This window comes from Phytophthora infestans, genomic scaffold (genome assembly GCF_000142945.1).
Source record: "Phytophthora infestans T30-4 supercont1.99 genomic scaffold, whole genome shotgun sequence".
NCBI lineage: Eukaryota > Oomycota > Peronosporomycetes > Peronosporales > Peronosporaceae > Phytophthora > Phytophthora infestans.
Genome location: NW_003303660.1, coordinates 303463 through 325046, shown reverse-complemented (window position 1 = coordinate 325046; position 21584 = coordinate 303463). Strand labels below are relative to the sequence as shown.

The window sequence follows — 21584 nt, the reverse complement described above, 5'->3', positions numbered from 1 at the left end:
TTCAGCGTTACTATTTCTTTAATAGTAGGAAATGGACACCCCGTTCCACATCTAAAAATTCCCTTCGTGTGGGAAGATTTTGATGAACGCCTGGGCACAGACGAACTATCGAGAAATCTACATCTGAATGCCGCGTTGCTAGTAGGAGCCTCCCGAAGGCCCTCCGAAAACTGTTTTTCAATGCCATTTTGAACATCGTTTAAATAAGTTATATCGCGGCGAGTTTGATAGATCCAAAATGAATTATTTCGTATACTGCAATTATTTCACGGTGAGATTGCTTCGAAATTATGCAGTAAAGGATTAGCCTGTGTAGCTATACAATCATGAATACGCTGTAGATGTTAGTTTTGAGCGATAGACTGCACAGCAGCAAAATATGACTTTGGAATTTTGGGAATGACGTTGGCATGGTGGTTTTATTCGTGGTATTGTAGCTGAAAAAATATGGCGGATGCTACAACCCATGTTAACTAAAATGGTTAGGTGGCCAAATCACGGACTTGTGTCATGTATCGCTAAGTTTTGTCCATGATTTAAAAAAATAAATTACGAGGAGCGTGAAATTTATGCTGAATATGTTTGTGATATGGCGCGACATGGGTATGGCCACTACCTTTTGTAATTAGAGACTTTGCTGTACGCATGTCAAAGCATGGTGAAGTCATGGAAACATAGAAACATGTATGTTTTTGGACTTAGAAACTGTGTCTACTCAGCTAGCTTTTATTTGCCTTTGTATTCGTCGCTGAACTCCACCATGGTACGCAGGATATCCCATCGACGGCATAACAATCCATTGGCCGTGTAATTGCTGCCTGCTCCCAGTTCCATCTTTCTCTTCATCATCATCTGAAGAAGCCTTTGCATCGATTTGCGTAGGAGCTATTTCTTCATCAGATTCTTCTGAGTGGTCTGACGTTTTCAACATGGTATCTCCAAGTCGTAAGCGGCCCCGCCATTTTTCCAAGTCATCAAGTGCAGCCGCAAACTTGTGGTCCGGTAGGTCTGATAGATCAGTAGTTAATCGGCTGAGCGCACTCTGAGCCGCCTTGAGCTTATCACGCTCAGTCATGCGCTTCTTACGAATATCATCAACTCAAGCCGATGATATACGCAACGGTATGTCCAGGAAAGATATTTCCTCATCCAATGATCCCACGCGCAACCATCTGATCAATGAAGTCATAGACAAAAATTATGATAACAAACCATGGTCGAATCATGTAAACATAAAAGCGAAACATGGTCAGTTCTTAAAAACATGCTCAAAGCATGGCCAACATTGACACTGTACCTCACAGGAATGGATGAATATGGGATCGGAAGCAGGTGAGTGACGTGCTTGCGGTAAATCATCCCATGTCGGCAAGGCAGCTTCATCGTCGACGAAAATTCACAGGTGCACATCCAGTTGTACTTTTCGACGCGATAGTTGTAACCGTCCCGGGTAAAATTTACGTAGAGATCCTCGTCGGAGACGCTGTAGATCTTAGCAGACTCAGGTTTCACTGCAAACTTGTGCTCCGGCTCGAACACATCTGCTAACCACTCACTCGTCATCCCGAGAAGTTGATTCATCTCATCCCCATACGTCAGGTCGCGACGAGTTCCGGGCATGACTACTCGAGTTGCATACTCGTCCTCTTTCCGACGCTGGTAGCGAATTGTGGCCTTCAAGCACTCGCGCATGAACATAGAGCTATCCAAGTCGGCTTTTAGCTTCCCGAAAAAACGTTCCAACCTGTTGTTGCTGCTGTTTCGGAAGTGTGGCAAATTCATGCGGTAAACAGTAACTCACATATCCTTGCAATCAACCCAATTCTTGTCAAAGTAGTTCCACAGAGAAATGCGTTCATCCCGGCATGCAAGGTGTTTGAATTCGGCTGTGTGCTGATCAAACTCATCATCAGACTTCAAATAGACCATGTTCGAAATGCAGTGATCCAATTGTTTAAGAATCCCACTCGGGTACGTGTCGTATTTCTTGTTATCACGAACTACGCCACGTAGCCACATCAGTACATGAACTGGCACAAAAGAATCCGTGCGTCTGGAAACTTGGCGAGTAGCACTCCAGTTTCAGTAAGGTCTTTGTCCACCATGATGACCTGCGTACGCTTCCAATTGTTTGCTAACTGGAATTGTTCAACAGCCTTCTTCATGTGCCAATCTGCGTTTCTCTCAAGTACAGAATGCTAAACAGCCTGGCCGAGGCCAAACTGATCCATCACCATCAGTGTACACAGTTGATAGTTGTATCTGAACGCCATTAACAAGCAATGCATGACAAAACACAACGAAGTCGTATAGTCGTAAGATTCAAATCACACAAAATCATGGCAAAAACATGACGAAACAAGGCATAGTTTCAGACGCCCCTGTTCGTCTTGTGAGTGCAGTCTATGAGCAGAATCTCTGGAAAACGCTTGTACAGCTTACGCATATGCTGCGAGCTAATAGTCACAACGGCGGTATGCCCATCAGTATCCTCGTCGACAGCCGACACGTTTCCTGCAGACTCGAGCTCGAAACTAACCAGAAGTTCTGCCACGATGTCTTCATCGCTTAGACTACCACCTAATAAATAGAATAGTGTGTAAACACTCAAAACCTAATAGGGGGTCTGTCGTACCGGACTTTTTGATTCGAGCAATGAGGTTGTGCACATCCTTTAATCGGACGTAATGAGGCGTTCGTACACGAATTTAATCGTAGATTCTGCTCGCCTTGCTGCCGCTTGCCACCATTGTCTCCACGTCGCTCATGATTGGAGAATCTTGAGGTACTCGTCGCACTGAGGGGTACATCCTGTACACTTCCTCTGACAGAGTATGGTTGTGTCCGTAAAAAGGTTTGCTTGATTTCGATACGCCACTCTCCATCAGTGAGCTGAACGTATTGAGCACGAAATTGCATTGGGCATCCCGAACTCTTCAAGGTTTGTCGAGGTCTGATGCCTTTAGAACGGACGCGCTCTTTCCAGCCGTGTATGCAAATGTACACACGCTAGTACGGGTCATAATCTTTAGAGACATGCGGTAACTTAGCCTTCGGTTTGCCTATGTGTATCTTCATGTTTCGCAGCCGCACATTTTGTGTCTCCGAAATTACCAGCACGGGATGAGCATCCTGTTGATATTGCGTCAACCATTTCTCCAGATGCTTCCAGCTTTTGTAGTACTTTCGTAGCGAAGGAGCGTAGTACAATTTATCATCACACTCGGTGGGTCCCGCTTGCGACTTCCACTCTAGCCAGCATTACTACACTTCTCGACCCCACTATAATTTGCAGCAGGCTGCTCACAGGCGCCTGGATTCCCGATTCCAAATTCACATTACTATCAGCCAGTTGGGTGCTAGTTTCCATCTCTTCTGTATTTTGGGCAAGTGGAATGCCCTCAAGCCCAGTTGCGCTCACAACAGAACTACGAGTATACGGAAGCCGATCGTTTCCACTAGAATCTCCGTCATCACTGCTGCTGCTACTGGTGGTTGCCTCTATCTCAAGCGCTCGCAAAATCTTCGCAGTGTTCTTGGTACGAACCATGACTAAATCATGTACAAAAACATAATAAAAACATAATTTAGAAAAAACATATTCGTCGTCATTCCGACATTGCGTGTGTACGTACGACCGTTGTAGCACTTGCCACTTGCAGCCGTTGCGTCTTCAACACGAAGCGCTTTTTCTAACTCGAATCCTTCTCTTAGACATAGCCATCGTCATAACATGGTCCTTTCGTACTGCACCGCATAGTAACTGCATGTATACTCGAATATTATCCTTTACTCGTATGAGATACAACCTTCTAGATCACGGACGTAGTTTAGAAGCCGTTTGGGTAGCGGCGGAATGAATGAACTACACTGGCAAAGCTGGAAAAGCTGGAAAGCAAACAAACGACACGTTACATGTGTGGTGTAGCGGGATCAGCAAAATCTGCGAGATTGCTGGATCCAACTTACCGACAGCGCCCAGACACCGACTAACGTAACGGAGGGGGTCCCCCGATGATCCGTGTTCTGCTGAACTTTCCTCACCTTGTGTACCCGTCGGTAGGGCGGGATCTTGCTCTCTCGGTAAGTTCCGAAGAGTTCAAGTGGTGAAGCTTGAGTGTCTTGGCGGGACGTGGGGATGGGGTGGAGCAGTAGTGGTAACATCTTCACTCTGCGTCCGTGGTTGGTTCTGGATCCCAAGCGAATATTCGAGCTTGGTGGATCCAGGGGCTAGATCGGGGATCTCGCGCGTAGGGTTGCCTTGCGGGTGTATTCCTTTGCCTTTGCGTTTCCTTTGCGCTGTACTTGCCGCCTCCTGTGACGGAATCTTGAGAGCTGAGAGCCTCTAGGGTGTAGCCGGTCAAGTAATAAATCCGGTCAACCTGTCGGATCTGCACGTGTAAAGGAAAGCTCACTAGGTTGTAGGATCTGGCCAATGTATTATCCAGTTATCACTACCAACACTAGATTCGCAATTCCCAACCTTCACCTAGCTCGTACGGCCAATGTAGTTCCGATTCTTTAGGGGAGGAAGGCACTTGCGTGATATTGTGCAAATTGAGGTCTGTATTGATAATTAAGCTTATATCTGCCTGGATTCCTACCTTCTATGTCTTTCACCTGTTAATCCCTTACCAGACTCGGCTGCATGTTCTTTTTCTCCTTGACCATCATCCCAGCTGTATTATCATCAGATCCACCGGATCCATGGCGTAATCATTATGGTCGTCACATTATGGGTACACTTGTCCGGATCCAGGCCACCTTAATCCATCTCACTGCAAGTGTAGAACCGTCATGGATCTGAGCCCTCCAATCTCCCAACATTGCCTTACGACCGGTTGTGATCTTCATCACTCCACGAAAGTTTGAGATCCACTGCATCCACCATCCCCATATCCTGGATCCAGGTCACTCCGTGTGGGATCCTCACCTCCTTGGATCCGGACTCGGAAGTATGGGATCTGGGACATATCATGGTGGATATTGCCTTCTCGTTAGTCGTAGATGCCAGATCCACCTTCAGATGACACCTGCCATCCTTCCTTCATAGGATCCCCGCCCTATACACCTGTACATGGTATATCCCATATCCCGTAAGTGAACTCAGGTGAAGGTGGATCCGAGTCTTCCCTTGGTGGTTCCTGCCTTCCTATACGTTATCCATACCGGATCCATCGCCGGCTCATACGGGATGCCACTTATAGGGGACAATCCACTCCGAGAATCGTGGATCTATTCTGGGCGATCTAAATCCTCCCTAACCACTTGGTGTTGTCACTAATTCAGGATAGTGACCCCTTGCTAGATCCCTTCTCTTATTTCTGAGAAAGCACTTCATGTGACGGGGTCACACAGCACCTTGCGCTAGAGGAAGTTATCTTCCGAGAGTATACAAACTCTCAGTGAACGGCAGTTCACAGGTCCCCTCTTTAGTTAAAGAGAGCGAAGTGACCTAAATAAGGTAGATTGTAAACTGAGTATATTTATAGGTAGGTTAAGTTTGGGTTTAATACAAACTATTAGTTACCTATAGAAATGCAATGTCATTTAACCAATGGTTGGCTTTGAACGACCTTGGTACCTTGTACCAAATATCCCGGGGTATGACGTGTCATACTCCTGAAGTGTGAAGTGTCACACTTCATGTAACCAGGGTACACGTAGGGATACGTACCCCGTTACATCCTCCCCCACTTAGGTTCGGTTTACCGACCAATCAGAATGAAGGGGTGTTCGTCACAGACTCTCATTCTCAAAGTCGAAAACCATCGACTTGGCCGCGCGAGCGCGGCGGAGGCTCACTCACAGTTAGAGCCTCGAGCAGCAACCTGTGCGCTCTTCGTCTAGGTCCCCACTTCGATCGTTATCATGCCTCGTGGCACTGCAAAGAGCGGTGCTAAGACACGCTCCAAGGCTGCTGCTGGTAAGGCGCAAGCCAAGAGCACTAAGCCTCACGGCAAAGGCTCTGCACTCAAGGAGGCTACTCAGGTGGCCTCCGAGGCGATCGGTTCCTCGGGTGACGCGGCTGTGGACAAGCGCGCAAGCAAGCGCCACAGTCCGTCGCCCTCGTCTTCAGACAATCGTCCGAACCCTCGGTTCGTGGAACGTGAGTTCAACTCGGGCAGTGAGGACGATGCCGAGTCCGAGAGCACTCATGATGCTCCTGCGGGCTCTATGGGAGGGCACAGCCCAGTGCCCAGTGAGCACAAAGATGACAGCGTGCAGTCGCCCGCTAGTGATCACGGTGATCACAGTCCCAGGACCTCTGTGCGCTCTGAGAGTCCGGCCGTCAAGGCTAAGGGCGCTCCCAAAGCCGGTGGCGATGAGGAAGAGAATCCTCGCAAACGTCTCTCGCTTGCCGAGGGTCTTGCGCGTGCTAAGGCCTCAAAAGCCGAAGGCGCCAAGCCCTCAAAGAAGCGTACAGCCTCTAAGTCTCCACTCCGCGAGGAGAAGGAGACTCGACGCTCCTATCAGAGTCTCTTCGACTCCTCGGATGAAGAAGAGGAGGAGGAGGAAGAAGAGGAGGAGGAGGGTGCTATCGTTGAGCCCCGGGAGGTCTCGAATGACCTCGACCAGCAGCAGGAGGCTGCCCAGCGTGTGCGTGGGGGCTCGGTGGCGGCACCCGTCAGCCAGGGAGCTGCCATCAACTCAAGAGGGTATTGGCCTCCCGAGGAGAGCTCTGGGGCTGACCTCTTCTAAGAGGTCCTCGTCGCTCCTCGTGGCCTTGTGGGCGGCCACACTTCTAGAGGCATCTATGAACGAGCCCTTGTTCAGAAAGAACAGCTGAACTTGGAGGCTGCTCGGTGTGAGCTTCTCGCGCCACACCGCATTCCCCTTAAGGACTTCACGACTTGTCGTAAGAAGCCCGAGACCCGGGGTGGTCTCTATCCTGTTTGGAGATACCCCTGGGTTATGCCCGAGAACTGTCCCACGTGGAGTTCTTGTGAGGACATGTTCTGGGCGTGGGTGGAGACGCTTAAATACTCACCCACGGAGTTACGGGAACTCCATAAAGATCAGCAGCTGTCCCACATCCTGGACCAGCGTGCTCTTCGTGTGAGGTTTGCCCACTTGATCAGCAAGCGTATGCTGCCAAGGGACATCCTGAAGCGCGCGGCTTCTAGCGCTCACGATGCGCGCGGCTTCTAGCGCTCACGATGCGCGCGGGTACGGTATGTATTCATCGTCCGTACCCCGTTCGGGCAAGAAGCCCCGGACTACTTATGAAGCTGCCGCCGCTTCTGTTCCCAGATTGCGACAGCCTTCGGGCAGTCAATCAGGAGCCGTTCAATCGGCTCCCACGAGCTCTCGGAGTGGGCATAACCCCTCCACTTCACGAGGAGCTGTCGCTTACCGCGACACCGTTGCTCCTGGAGGATCCGCTCCACGTGGAAGTGGACTTCTCCATTCCGGTCAAGCATGCCCTCGTACGAGTACGAGTACTCGGCGCCTCCCGAGAGCCACTCTCGTCCGAGTGCTCCGACTGCGGGTCCGACACAGGACCCTGAGGTTGACCGCCTCCGTCAACGTGTCCTCGTGCTTGAGATTGCACTTGGCCTTGGGACTGGCGGTAATGCTGCCGCCCAGGCCGGGAATCAGGGCGAGCTCGCTCGTCTTGCGGGCCGCCTGGACCTGGTGGAGCGAGAGGTCGCGAGCCTGCACCTGCGGGTGGATCGCCGGGCCTCTTCGTCCGATCTGGACGAGGCCTTTCGAATGATCCGACGGATCGAGGCTTTGTTGCCACGTCCCGAGCCGCCTGCGGCACACTCCCAGACGCACGCGTATGGTGCGTACCCGGCGTACTCAGCGTACTCGGCGTATGGCGCCGGGGTCCGTTCGTATGGAGCCCCTCCGGCGTACGGTCTTGACCGCAGCCTTGCCGTCCCGACCGAGGCTTGGCTGCCTGCTCCGACGCCCTCGTCGACGACTGTGACCGGCCCTCGCTTCGAGGAGCTGAGTCAAGGGGGGACTGCGAGTCAGCAACCCCCTGCGGGTCAAAGTACCGCTTAAGACGTCCGACATAGAACGTCGGGTGCGTCGTCATTGACTTTGGAAGGTCGATGGTGTACGACGCACCATGTCTGGCAGGACTGCAAAAGGTCCGATGAAGCGGTGCTTCAGTTTGTTGCTGCCGACAGAGCTGACAGTGCAAGAGGTAGGTTCCTCGTGTCTAGCAACACTAAGTCCCCAACCTCAAATATACTTAAGTTTCCTCTTCCTTGTTTGTCTGAGTACTCCTTTTGTTTATCTTGGGCCGCTGCCATGGCATCGCGGACCCTGCTGACAATGCTCAGCTTGGTATCCATAAAGGATTCCACCTGTTTCCGCAGCGAAACTGGTCTCACATCCGAGACCTGGGAGGAAAGGGCTTTCCGAGCCTCTCCCCCACTTAGAATAGAGGAGTCAGTGTCTCCTCGAAGAGTGAGAGACACTCTGGGGTGGCGGAAGCCGCTCAAGTAGAACGGCGTGAACCCCGTGGACGCGTGCACCGCGTTGTTGAGCGCAAACTCCACAACTGGAACCTGCGTCGACCACGTACGTGGTGCTGCCGCGCACACACTGCGCAGAGAGTCCTCGAGCACTCGATTGACGCGCTCTGTTTGGCCGTCTGTCTGCGGATGATCCGCAGTGGACATCTGCAGACGAGTCCCCAGTAAAGGGAACAGCGTTCTCCAAAACGCAGCAGTGAACCGCGGGTCTCGGTCCGAGACAATCGTCTCTGGGAGACCGTGATAGCGGAACACGCCATCGACGAACAACCTTGCGGTTTGTTCGCCCGTAACAGTGACGGGAACTGGAGCAAGATGTACCATCTTGCTCAGCCGACACACGAACACCAAAATTTCGGTGTTGCCGTGTCCGTCGGCGGGAAGCCCAAAGATGAAGTCAAGACTCATCGACTTCCAACAATCAGCCGGTACGGGCAGGCTCTGTAGTGGAGCCGAAGAGTGCCCTGTGGGTTTGACCCGCTGACATGTTTCACATGTCTTGACGTACCGGGCGACCCACTTGTACATGTGGGTCCACCAGAAGGACTGAGAGACCGACAGAAAGGTCTTCTCGCGGCCCAAGTGGCCGCTGGAGGGCGCGTCATGCGCCTCCGCGAGGATGTCGAGCTTCAGATCCTCGTCGTTGGGTACGACCACCCGTGGAGGATCAGTGGGCTCCACCCGGTAATAGAGGAGGCCCTCCTTCAACTCATATCGGTGGAGCCGAGAGCGCTGTTGCGACGAGAGCCAGTCGGACTTCGCGCTCGTTCCGGCCTTAAGGAACTTGACGATAGGCGCGACAGCCTCATCGTCCCGATACGCCATGCGTATCCGATCATATAGATCCGTTGTCACCCGCGTGATGTGGGCCAACTCATAGTCGGGACGCCGAGAGAGGGCGTCCGCAAGCACGTTGAGCTTGCCCGGCTTGTATTCGACGCGGAAGCTGTATTCCGCGAAGAAGGACAGCCACCTCGCCATTCTTTGGGAGAGGTGAGGCGAGTTAGTCGCCGTCCTCAAGGACGCGTGGTCTGTGTAGATCACAAAGGGCCTAGAGCCCAGAAGGTGAACACGGAACTTCACAAGGGCATATTTCATTGCCAGGAGCTCCTTGTCATGGACAGGGTAGTTCCGCTCGGCGGCTTTGAGCTGCCTGGACTGGAACGAGATGACCAGCCGTGTCGGCCTGCAGCAATGCACACCCGATGGCGTAGTCGGAGGCATCGCAGACGACGCTAAACGGCTTCGTCTCGTCCGGCAGGGCCAGGACAGGGGCCTCTTGGAGACTGGCCTTGATGCTGTCAAAAGCATCCTGGTGCTCTTGCTCCCAGCGCCAGTCGACGTCCTTCTGAAGGAGGCTCGACAAGGGCTTGGCGAAGCCCGCGTACCCTGCGCTGAACTTGTGAAGGTAGTTGGCCAAGCCCAACCACTTCCGAAGATCCTTCTGGGATCGGGCGTCGGCCATGCTGCTATGGCCTTGACCTTGTCTGGGTCAGCCCGAACGCCCACGTTGCTTACGAAGCAACCGAGAACTTTGATCTCTGGTGACGCGAAAACGCACTTGTCGATGTTGGCGAAGAGCTTGTTTGCTCGCATCACGTCCAACACTCGACGGAGGTGTCCTAGATGCACCTCCATGGCCGTCTTGCCTCCCTCGGCACGGCTATGGACGAAAATGTCGTCGAAGTACGTCTGTACGAAGGTACGCAAAGGGCGGAACAATTGCGTCACCAGGCGATTGAACGTCGCCGGGCGTTAGACAAGCCCTGCGGCATGACGAGCCACTTCCAAAGCATGCCGCTTGGAGTGCTTACCGCGGTGAGCGCGATGTCACTCTCTCGCATCAGGATTTGGTAGTATCCGTCTACCAAATCCAGCGCACTGTACAGTACGCTCCCGGCCATGTTGTTCAACAACACATCCTTTCGTGGGATCGGTGTTTGGGCCGGCACCGTTGCGTTGTTCATCTTGTTATAAGCGCGAGCCAGACGCCACTTTCCGTTCGGCTTACGAACGCAGAAAGTCGGCGTCGAGTGCGGGGATTTCGACTCCCGCACCATGCCTGCCTTCGCTTTTGCGGCGAAGAAGGCATCAATGACCTCGCACTGTTCGCGCGGGAGAGGCCATTGCCTCGTGACACAATACTTTGTGCCGGGCACGAGATCAATCTCGTGCCGTACGCCTCGATCCGGTGGGAGTTGGGTCGGTGGGTGTTTGCTCACCACGTCCGCGTACTCCGTCACCAAAGGATACACCGGATCCTTGGGGTTCTTGAGAATCTCAGAATCCAAGCGCGTCTGACGCTGCTTGTTCATGTCTTCCAGGACGTTCTCGTCCAAGACAGAGGAGGAGTTCAGTTCCTCCTGAGTGGTCTCATGTCTCATGAGTACCATCTCAGCAATCTCTCCAGCCTTGAGGTTGGTCAGGAGAGACTCAGCCGTTATTTCCTCGAGGTGCAGTGTCTCTGCAACCTCTGGCAACGGTTCCAAGTGGACACCAGATGCCTTGACGGGTAAACCTGTCTCGCCATCGAAGATGTGATAACACTCTTCCACCGGCCTTGTCGGAGGAGCCCGGGCCCTGGACTCCGAGTCGCTTGAAGCGACGTCGATCGGAACGAAGCTCGGATCCGACTTGAGGCGGCGGCGGCGTCTTTGCCGACGGCGTCTGTGACGGGGAGCTGTGCTGCCCACGTCTAGGGATGTCGTTGCTACGACATCCGAGGCACTCGTGGCCTCGTGTGGTACTGTTGTACCCACACAGGAAGCGTGTTCAACGCCTTCCTCTTCAGTTAAGGTCTGGGCGACCGCGTGTGGCACTGTGTTACCCACACAGAAAGCGTGTTCAACGCCTTCCTCTTCAGTTAAGGTCTGGGCGACCGCGTGTGGTACTGTGTTACCCACACAGGAAGCGTATCCGACGTCTTCCTCTTCAGTTATGGTCTGGGCGACCGTGAGTGGAGCTCTGTTACCCACTCTGAACACGTTGTTCTCAGTGTTCATGACAGCTGCAGCTGTCTGCGGAACTAAGCTACCCGCCTGTGGACCTAAGTTACCCACTTGGCCGGCGCCTCTTCTGGGCGCGGCCACCATCAAAACATCCTCGGAGTCGTCATATACGTCGACGACTCCCAAGCATCTGCCGGATGCTTTGGTACCCTGGCAGCCCTCGCGGGCGCCCCGGGTCCTGACAGAGGTGGGAACATGACTCATCAATGCTCTGTCGGACTGCGCAGGGCGGCTGGAACCGATTGCCTTGCCTCGCCAGTCGATCCAGGGCTCGTGCTTCTCAAGCCAGGGCATGGATCATATCATATGGATCCATATCGAGAACAGTGAACTGTTCGAGGCTGTCAAAGTCTTCAAACTTGACAGCCAGATCCACTTGGACGTTGGGGACAGTGACGACCTTCCCGTCGGCCAGTCGCACTGACACCGTCCCGTTGCCCTTGCTTTCTCTCAAAGCATCGGACAACTTGTTGCTGTTACGAGCAACCGTCTGGCGGCGTGCGAAATTCTTCGACGCCCCAGAGTCAATCGAGATTATTAAGGGATGATAGTATCCCCGTACACATCCGTGTACTACGAGCAACCCGCCGCTGCTCTTCGCCGATTCGAGAGTGCGAAGACTCTCGGGGGCTAAGTCCCCGTGGTACGCGCCACCCGCGCACCCATCACGAAGACTTAGTTCTTCCCCAGTAGGGCGCCCCGCCTCTACTGGTTCCCTGCGTTCCCCTGTCCCCGGGATCCTGGCTTTTGCCAGCGACCCTTGAGGACGGGCTTGGGGAAGGACCGTCTGCGGAGTCTTTGCGCGGGCAGTCGCGCTTGAAGTGGCCCATCTTCCCACAGCCGAAGCAGCGGATGTCACGCTGTTCGGCGGACCCGAGTTCCATGGGAACTGGTCCGTTGGGGCTTGTTCGACCGGGAGCCGACAAGGAACGCCCAGGCCACGCTGAGGCCGGCATACGCGCCTGGCGATGGCTGTACTCTTCTTGAAGAGCCACTTGAATCGCCTCTTCCAGGGTGCTTGACTGCACCCGGAACAGCTGAGTGTGTGCGGGGCCAACTCGAAGGCCGTCCATGAACACAGTCATCTGGATGTGTTCGTTGAGTGGGTTTCCCACTAGGGACGCCGTGAGCTCCCGTATCTCTTGCACATACTCGTGCAGTTCGCGCCTTCCTTGTTTACACGCGAGGAAGCGCGAACGCTGGCGGTACTCGTAGTTCGCCGGGAGGAACGCGGCTCGGAGCTGTTGGCACAGCTGAGCCCAGGATGTGAAAAATCCAGGGGATGTTGCTTCCCGAGTGTACACCCAACTCTTAGCACGACCGCTAAGGTTGGAGAGTGCAAAAGCAACACGCAGTTGCTCGGTCGAGATCAGAGCCGCGTCCATCGCGAGCTCTACTTCTCGGACCCAGAAGTGAAGGTTCTCGCCTTCCTTCCCTTCATACGGATTAACCTTCAGCCGTATTGGCTTCGGGTGAGGCGGATTTGCTTCCGCCGCCGGAGCCTGCAGGTTCTCCCGCACATGCGCGATGAGGCCCTGCTCGTACGCGTCAAATGCATTGACGCGCTCGAGCTGCTCAGCCGGTGTTGACACCACCAGGCTCTGCAGGGCCTCCATCCCGAAGATGCCTGCCATCTTCCGAACCGACTCGAACTGAGAGTCATCAAATGGGAGAAGTCGTTCCTATCCATGGCAACGAACTTCGGAGAGGTTCAGGTAGTCTACCCGCGGTGGCGTGGATTGACTACTAGTGCTACCAAGTGTGACGGGGTCACACAGCACCTTGCGCTAGAGGAAGTTATCTTCCGAGAGTATACAAACTCTCAGTGAACGGCAGTTCACAGGTCCCCTCTTTAGTTAAAGAGAGCGAAGTGACCTAAATAAGGTAGATTGTAAACTGAGTTTATTTATAGGTAGGTTAAGTTTGGGTTTAATACAAACTATTAGTTACCTATAGAAATGCAATGTCATTTAACCAATGGTTGGCTTTGAACGACCTTGGTACCTTGTACCAAATATCCCGGAGTATGACGTGTCATACTCCTGAAGTGTGAAGTGTCACACTTCATGTAGCCAGGGTACACGTAGGGATACGTACCCCGTTACACTTCACCACACATGCAATATAAGCCTTGGAGAATCCGAACAGCGTACGTACCGGTAGCCACACTGTGGGGGAGAAGGAGGAGAGCGTATCCAAACTGTCGCGGGCTGGTCAGTGAGCTTAGTTGCCTTGAGAGAGCCGAAGGGGAGCGGCGAGCTTCTCACCACGCACGGCAGAAAGTTGAGTGGTCACAAACACAAATCAGTAATTTAAAAATCGAAATATATTTTATTTTACAAACATGACCAATCATGGTAAAAACCTTCGAAAAGCATACTGAGAGAAACATGGACTCGAGATTTTGCGAAAAAAAATATGCGAAAAGCCAAACCTTTTGGTTCTCGAAGTCAAGTTGAATTCGGGAGGAGTCTCCCGAATTTAATTTATAGCCTAAGCTTATGTAGCTCTCATACATCATATCCACGTGGACCACATGTCAAAAAAACCGATAATTTATAGGATGGCCAGCGTTAGTGCGGCACCGGACAATGTGGTGCGCTACGACGTCCCAAATGGGGACTTCTGTGCATACCTGAAGGGATTTTGGAAGCGCAACCTGGAGTGGCGCCGCTTCGGTGCCAGTTTCAAGCATTTGCGCTCCACCAACAACATTGTATTCATCGAGGAGGACCTGGACGCCGCCGGCCAGCCTAACACTCAGTGCGCAGCTTTTTTTTAATTTAATTCTCTCTACGCGTCATTTAACATTTCTGACATTATTTGTTGTGTGCATATGCCGCCAGATTCCTCCGCTGGTCTTTCGGTCGCACGCTTAAGCAGCAGGATCTCTCCAGTGCCTACACAGTGCAGGTTCGCTGATCAATCCTCCACCTGTTGATGATGATGGTATAACTCACGCGTTGCCCGTTGAGGGATGCAGTTTATTCCGGATGAGCAAGGAACATTTATGGAGTGGAGCTTCGAGGGCGTGACGTGCCATGGTGTGTTCAAGCTTGAGGCCAACGTGGCCATTCTCAACTTTTGTCTACAGGAGTCCATGGTTACCATCACATATCGCGTACTCGACGCCAACAGTGAGTAGATAGTAGTGACTGCTGGCTATTGCATTATTTTCGGGTGGTTTAACAGCATTGTGCTGCATTTTGCTACAGCGATGGCCGTGTGTATCGTGGACGTGGACAGCGAGCACACACCGACGATCCAATACGGCAACATGTACGTGGCAAGAATGCCCTCTCCGTTGCATATTATTTCTTCGTACTCATGTGCTGCTCGTTTGCTGCTTTTGTTTCCGGTAGGTATCGCATCAACCCGTCCAAGTACGAGCGCGAACCCGAGGATTGAGGATCCCTAGTTCGTACTTAATTGAATTGATGATAAAACTACGAGTGTTCGTTGAATTTTAGTCAAGTGAGCAATGGCCTGCAAGCGTGTGGCGATCGGTGGCACCTTCGCATGTGACGAAGCCCTCGCCATTCCGCTGCAGTATCTTCTAAATAATGTTGGTGCAAACTTGATGTAAACTGCGAGGATTTCCTTGGAGCCGGCGCTGGTGCTAATTACCAGCCAGTCAAGTATTGCTAATTATTACTAATAACTCCATATATATATTTAGGCGGTCTGGAAAGCCGACGTCGACTTGCAGTGGTTGCGGTATGGCAGCGTTACAGACTTTGGAGACTGGTCGAGCGACGTGCTTGATCCTGCATGCCCAGTAGTAGACCTGGTGCTCTTGCTCGTTCGGCTTAGTGACCTCGCAGCAGCGCATCCTGAATTCCATTTCTCCAAGCACAGCGATGACGTCGTCGATGACTCTATCTGCCACTTCCTGAGTGGTCTTGAGCGGTACAGTGCGGAGGCTACTGATCCATTGGTAGTATTGCTGTGTCCGTCTTCGCCGACTTCAGCTACCGCTGCTCGTGTTGATGCGATGGAACGCACGATGCAACACAAGATCGAGACCATGCAAAACGTGAGTGTGCAGTCGTCAGGACAGCTACTTTCCCTTTTCGAACAGCAGTACACGACTACCTTCTATGATTCGATTGCCGACAAGCGTCAACACTCTCCGTACACGCAAGCCATGCTGAATGTAATGAGTTTGTCACTATGTAGACAAATTTGTCGTCTCTATCGAAGTGCAAGCGGTCGAAAGAAAGTTATCGTTCTCGATTGCGACAACACTCTGTGGGGTGGTGCAGTAGCTGAAGTGGGACCCAGTGGGATCGATCTTGGTCCCAGATTTCTCTCACTCCAGCGTTTCGTTGTTGCCCAGCAGCAACGAGGTATGCTGCTTGCTCTTTGCAGTAAGAACATTCTCGAGGACGTGACGGAGGCTTTTAAACTACGTCGTCAGGATATGGTCCTGGACTTGGACAAACACGTGATAGCCACTAAGGTTAACTGGCAACCGAAGTCGGAGAATATCGCGCAACTCGCCAAGGAGCTCTCTCTAGGTACGTAAAAAAGTGTTTTTTTTCTTTATCGGGTTCAAACAGGTACTTTACGTAGCTAATGCTGAGGTACAGGGCTGGATTCAGTCATTTTCATCGACGACAATCCTCTGGAATGCAACCAAGTTGCCACTGCGCTGCCTTCCGTGACAGTCATCCCACTCGCAGAGCATTTTCCCGAGTCAGTACTAGTCCACGAATGGGTTTTTGATGATGGTTTGGGCATAAACTCAAGTGGATGTGCAGGCACCAACACGAAGGAAGATAACCAGCGGACGCAGCTTTATCAGCAGAATCTCCATCGCCAACAACTTCGTGAGTCTTCCTCAACACACAGAGCTTTCTTAAGTGCTCTCAAAGTGAAAATTGTCTTTGAAGAACTCGATCGCGACCAAGAAGTTCAAGAGAGGAGCCCCTCGTACACTCGAGTGATGCAGCTTCACCATCGCACAAATCAGTTTAACACGGCAACGTCATTCGCTAAGCGCTTGGAGGAAGGAGAGTTGCTGGATTATATCGTCGCTCCAGATCACACAGTGATCTGCGCTCACGTGACGGACCGTTTCGGTCATTACGGTCTCGTGACTGTGGCTCTTTGTCAACATGTACACGATGCCAATGTGTTGCGTGTCGACAGCTTTCTGCTCAGCTGTCGCGCATTAAACCGAGGAGTGGAGCATGCTATGATGCGAAAACTGAGTGAAGTCGCAGCAAGAAGTGGTGCAATAGCGATGAAGTTTGTCTGGGAGCCAACGGAGCGCAACCAACCAGCGCACACTTTTTTCTCTTCGCTATATCATGTGGCGTTTGAACTCAAGAATGAATACGACTTCGCAGTCGCTGGCAAGGAGCTTAGCGCCTCTAAAACCGGCAGTTGGGCTATTGCAACAGACAAGGGAAGCCAGGTATCGTTCCTCAAAGCTGAAGACGCCAATCAGCGTAGCATTAAGGCGGGTGGGTTGATAAGCTGGCTTCTTCACCTCCAGGAATTTGCTCTTCCGGTTGTCAGATGGATGATGTTTTCCATTACATTGCCACAATGGCTAGTGCGTTTATTCAAGCCCTCCCTCGTTCAGCGGCTTGGTAACCTGGATTATGCTGGATCGTTGCGAGTTCCTCTCCGTGATCGAGGCAGCTTGGAACAGTTCGTCACTCCTGCACTACACAACATTTTAAGCATAAATAAAACCGTAACCATCGCAACCGACTACGACGACTCGGACAGCGACGACAAGTTTCGACGGAAGGCACGTCACCAAACCAAGATGGCACTGGCGAACCATCTCCACGGAGAAGCTCCACGCGTGATTTGGTCCGCGAATCGTCCACATGCCGACAGTCATTTTACAGTTGGCGACGATGTCACAGTCTCCGACTCCGCAAGCTGTCTTCACCTTGTTTGCGAAACTCCGCAATGCTCTTCAACGATTCAGCGTGAAAGTCGGTGCGCCTTTCAGCGCTGTCGCAGTTGCTGCTACCGGATTCAGCGACTCCTGACGCGCACATTGCACCATGGCAATGCTGAGGCCCGACAGTCGGCGCTCTACGCCCTCAAAGCAGAATTTGCTGTTGATGTTTCCACCGAGCATATACAGTCGGCTGGTCTTGACACGCAGTGGTGCGCAGCTCATCAGAATTTACGGCGGCGTGGAGAGATGTTCAAACAGAAATCCACAGTGACGAAAAAGACTGTAAAGATCCCACAGTAATACTACTGGTTAATGATTGCTCCTGCTGTTGGCAGTGGTCTAGTTACTGTCGTTGCCACCTTCAGTCTCCTCGTCGCTGACACGGCTGTCACTATCGCTATCAGTAGCATTGCCACTGCCACTTTCATTCTCGCCACCGGTGATGGGGCCACAGAGAGCCTCATACTTCTCCACCCACAAGAGCGTTTTGACCTCTTCAACCGGCGACTTTTTCACTTTTTTCGTCTTCAGCTTTTCAAGGATCTCTTCCACAGTGTTGCAGCCCATCCGGAATGTAGGTGAAGTGATGATGTCCAGTAAGTAAGATGGCACCCTCTGAAGCTCTCGGACGTAATGCATCGGTAGCATCATCTGCACTGCATGCGCAATGTCGAACTGGTTCAACACACCCAGTCGTCCATTCTGCTTGCAGACTGAATATACCACAGCCGCAAACTCTTTTTCCTTGACGTACTTGAGCTCCCTGAGGACAGGCTGAAGTGTTTTCTTGAGCTCCATCAGCTGAAGTCTCCGTTCCCGTGACAACGTCGGTACTTTACGGCGCATTATCTCTTGGACAAGCTTTTCATCCGGAAAATACGGAGGTGGGTTGGGCCACACACGTATCATCTCCCCAATTGCTCTCTTTGCAACGTCCGTTGTGGTCTCGAATGTAGCCTTGTCTCTTTGACGACGCATAAATGAAAGGACGAATTCTTCGTATCGTATCAACATGCCTCCGCTCTTCAATCGTCTTCGAAAGAAATCCACGCAGAGCGCCACGACTTTTGATGTAGGCACCAGCATATCCGTGCGACGCAGTTTCTGGTATATCGTCGAGTAGATGTGAGGCAGAGATGCATCTGGGTTATTAAAGACCTCTTCCTCGACCATTCCAATGAACGCCGGCATGAGTATAGGATTTGAAGTAGAGATGGCATCAGCCTTGCGCTTTCTTGTGGACTGTGTGCCATGGGCACTTGAGCATTCAACTTCCAGTTCCAGAACTTCGTAGAGTTCTTCCACAAACTGCGCATCAACATCGTCAGTGTTGCATTCTCGATTTACTTCTACCTCTGTCTTCTCGCCAGCAGTCTCTTTTTTCACAATTGACTTTCGGTCGATCACGTGCACAGTGTCGGAGCTCCCTTTAAAAACTGGCAGAGGCCGATTCTCCTGATTGTTTTCCTCCTCAACAACCACATGGGTAAACGACACTGTATGAAGCCGTGTGTGGTCCGCCGTGCTTGCTGTCATTCTATAGGCAGATGGAAAAAAACTGCTCAAGGACGAAGAATGTGAGTTCATTTTCATGCAACAATCCGCAGTCGCCCTTACCTTTCAAACAGACGAACATGTTCGCGACTAAATCTCACGTTGAGTGATGTCATTGCAGAGCGCAGAGCCTCTGTCAATGGGAGAAGGCCAGGGAAAAGCCGATCTGCTACAGCAGCGCGGTAAATAGCTACCTCCATGAACGCACCATCCTGTCTGGACATTGCTACGACTTCCTGCGCTGTGCTTGGTCTGGCGAAATAAACGCGTTTCCACCACAAGTGGTGTGAGCCCACATCTGCAAGTGTCACTTGATTCGACGGATCAGTCGCTCTTCCGTCGAGTAAAAATTCACCCTCGTCCATTGCTGTCAGCAGCTCGGCCAGATTCCTCCACAAAGCCAAAGACACGTTCGGGGTCTGAGCGACGTATATATCACTGCCGCAGGTGTCAAGCGCTTCAACTAGGACAGTTGTGAGCACGAAGGATGACACTACGCCAGCGCTAGACAATTCCAGCATCTTTTCCAAAGGATAGCCACAAGTAGGATCGTCCTTCATCCATCTACAAGTAAAATTGTGCACTGTTAGCAGCAAAATAATAATTCGTGCCCTATATCCTACAATTACCTGGTGAACACAGCGACCTGAGCATCCACCGAATCCGGATAGTAGCACCCTAAGAACCGTGCAAGCTGGGGGAAACAGCGTGAGCTGATCTACCAAGTTGGGGGTATAACAGATTCGACCTGTAGAGTCATCGTACCATTCTTGGCCCATGCGGATCTTCAGGATTCATGTGATAGAAAACCTCTAAATGATCGCATGCTGGCTGAATGTCCCCCACAAGAACTAGGAGCTGAACATAATACTCGACAAACATAGCCGTGTTCGGACTCAACGCCACTGCACGTCTCAATGCATTGCTCGCGTGCTGATACAGGATGTGGACTCCAATGGGCGTCTTAAACAAGTAATTTGACTCGATCACCGACTCGAGGTTCTCACTTGCGTAAGCCTCACTGCCATTCAACTCTGCCTCTTCGTCTTCGTCGTCCGCGTAGTCCACATCTTCATGCTTTAGCATATCACGGAGCTCTTTTGACTCAATAAACATGAGCCAGTAGCACAAAATTCCGAAATTTGCAAGTAAACTCGCGTCATTCTCAACTTCCTCCAGCTAATACCAAAAAGTACCCTGCTTTGAGAATTTAAAAAAAAGAAAAAGAGCAAAACAATAGCAACTTACTTGCTCAATTTTGTCTTGGTACAAATGAAAAGCTTCATAAAACTCTCCGTGAACGATGTGAAAGAGCCACAGCTCCTTTAGAATCAATACTTTCTGCATAGACAACAGCAGTTTGGGTAACAATACAGTGAGGGGGAAAACGCAGTAGGTTCCTTACATCGATACGCTCAACATTCAATGCAGCCTCGTAGAAGCTCAGCAGACCATTACGGTAGTCTGGTTGTCGACGTAAAATCTCAAGACTTGCCTAAAGAACAAGCAGTACGCCTGTAAGGTCAATTACTTAAGTAGGTCAGTTTGCATACATGCATAACGCAAGCTTACCTCAATGCACAACGCCGGAGTTACCGTAAAGCGGTGATACATCACCTCCAGTACTTTTGCAGCACCTCCATAGTCTCGAGCGCCCATCAACTGGAAACAGAAGCGAGATAAATCGGTTATCTTAGCCCTCATCGACCATCAGAAGTGCCCGACATCGGGGCTTACTCTCGGCAACAACTCCTCGAACGACGTGCGCAGGCGCTTCACCGTACTCTTGTGGTTCAGCTTACGCTTCCACTGGCCAAAGTACAGCTTGTGATCGGTAGTGTGGATCAGGATCTTGATATGGCGGTCAAGTGTCTTTGTTGTTGGCAACAGGCCCTTGACAATTGGGTTAGCGCCATTCAGATCATCGTCAGCATCCCCGGCACGACTTGGAGCCTTCCCGTCATCTGCCATCGGAACGTCTGTGCCGCCATCGTCCAGTCCTGCATCGGCTCCATCCGTTTCTGATGAACCTCGGTCCACGCTATCGTCCCATGTAGTGACGGCTGCTTGATCAGCTCCACCTGCTCTGCAATTTTCTTCTCCTATTTGCGCGTCTACGTCCGAGGCACTGGCCGCATCGATCGCGGCGATTGTCATCTCCTCGTCCGTCCACTTCCGGTTTGAGTTAATGTGATATTTCGATTGGATGTAAAGCCATGAGGCCAAAGCTAATATGATATTTCGGAATTCGTTCTACTCGACGTCTTGCTCGCCATCGTCCTCGCGCAGCAGAATCGCCGCAATCATCTTGAGTTTCTTTTCAATCTGTACATCCTGTATTGTCAATACGAGCACTAATGACCGCAACTGAAGCTGTACGTACCCGATTGTGCGCGCGTAGACTCCGCGTGAGTTTCCCTTCGGTGGCTTCAAACTGAGCATGTGACGCAGCATGGCGCTCCTGCAGCCCTCGCATCATCTCCTGCATGATAGCTTCGATCTGTCCAAAGGTTTCTTTAACGACAGACAACGAGTTAGCTATACTCTGGCTATGCAGCTCCAACATCTTTTCACCTTCGACAAGCATCTCCACTTGCTCTTCTT

At 51.7% G+C, this 21584-nt stretch overlaps 3 protein-coding genes across 3 annotated transcripts; 2 read left to right on the top strand and 1 right to left on the bottom strand.

Moving 5' to 3' along the window:
• Positions 1-14049: 14049 nt before the first annotated feature.
• Positions 14050-14949, top strand: PITG_19612 (uncharacterized protein; the record flags this gene model as incomplete). The annotated part of the gene is made up of 5 exons (XM_002996889.1): positions 14050-14263; positions 14347-14413; positions 14484-14637; positions 14716-14779; positions 14863-14949. The coding sequence occupies 5 exons, from the start codon at positions 14064-14066 to the stop codon at positions 14906-14908; spliced, it is 531 nt and encodes a 176-aa protein (XP_002996935.1).
• Positions 14950-15506: 557 nt separating this feature from the next.
• On the top strand, positions 15507-17726 carry PITG_19611 (uncharacterized protein; the record flags this gene model as incomplete). Its single annotated transcript, XM_002996888.1, has 3 exons — positions 15507-16020; positions 16093-16233; positions 16282-17726. 3 exons carry the CDS (start codon positions 15507-15509, stop codon positions 17724-17726), a joined length of 2100 nt encoding a protein of 699 aa, XP_002996934.1.
• Positions 17703-21468, bottom strand: PITG_19610 (uncharacterized protein; the record flags this gene model as incomplete). Its single annotated transcript, XM_002996887.1, has 9 exons — positions 17703-18963; positions 19044-19544; positions 19610-19698; positions 19746-20159; positions 20386-20475; positions 20553-20642; positions 20718-21021; positions 21238-21305; positions 21364-21468. The coding sequence occupies 9 exons, from the start codon at positions 21466-21468 to the stop codon at positions 17766-17768; spliced, it is 2859 nt and encodes a 952-aa protein (XP_002996933.1).
• Between the last annotated feature and the right edge of the window lie 116 nt (positions 21469-21584).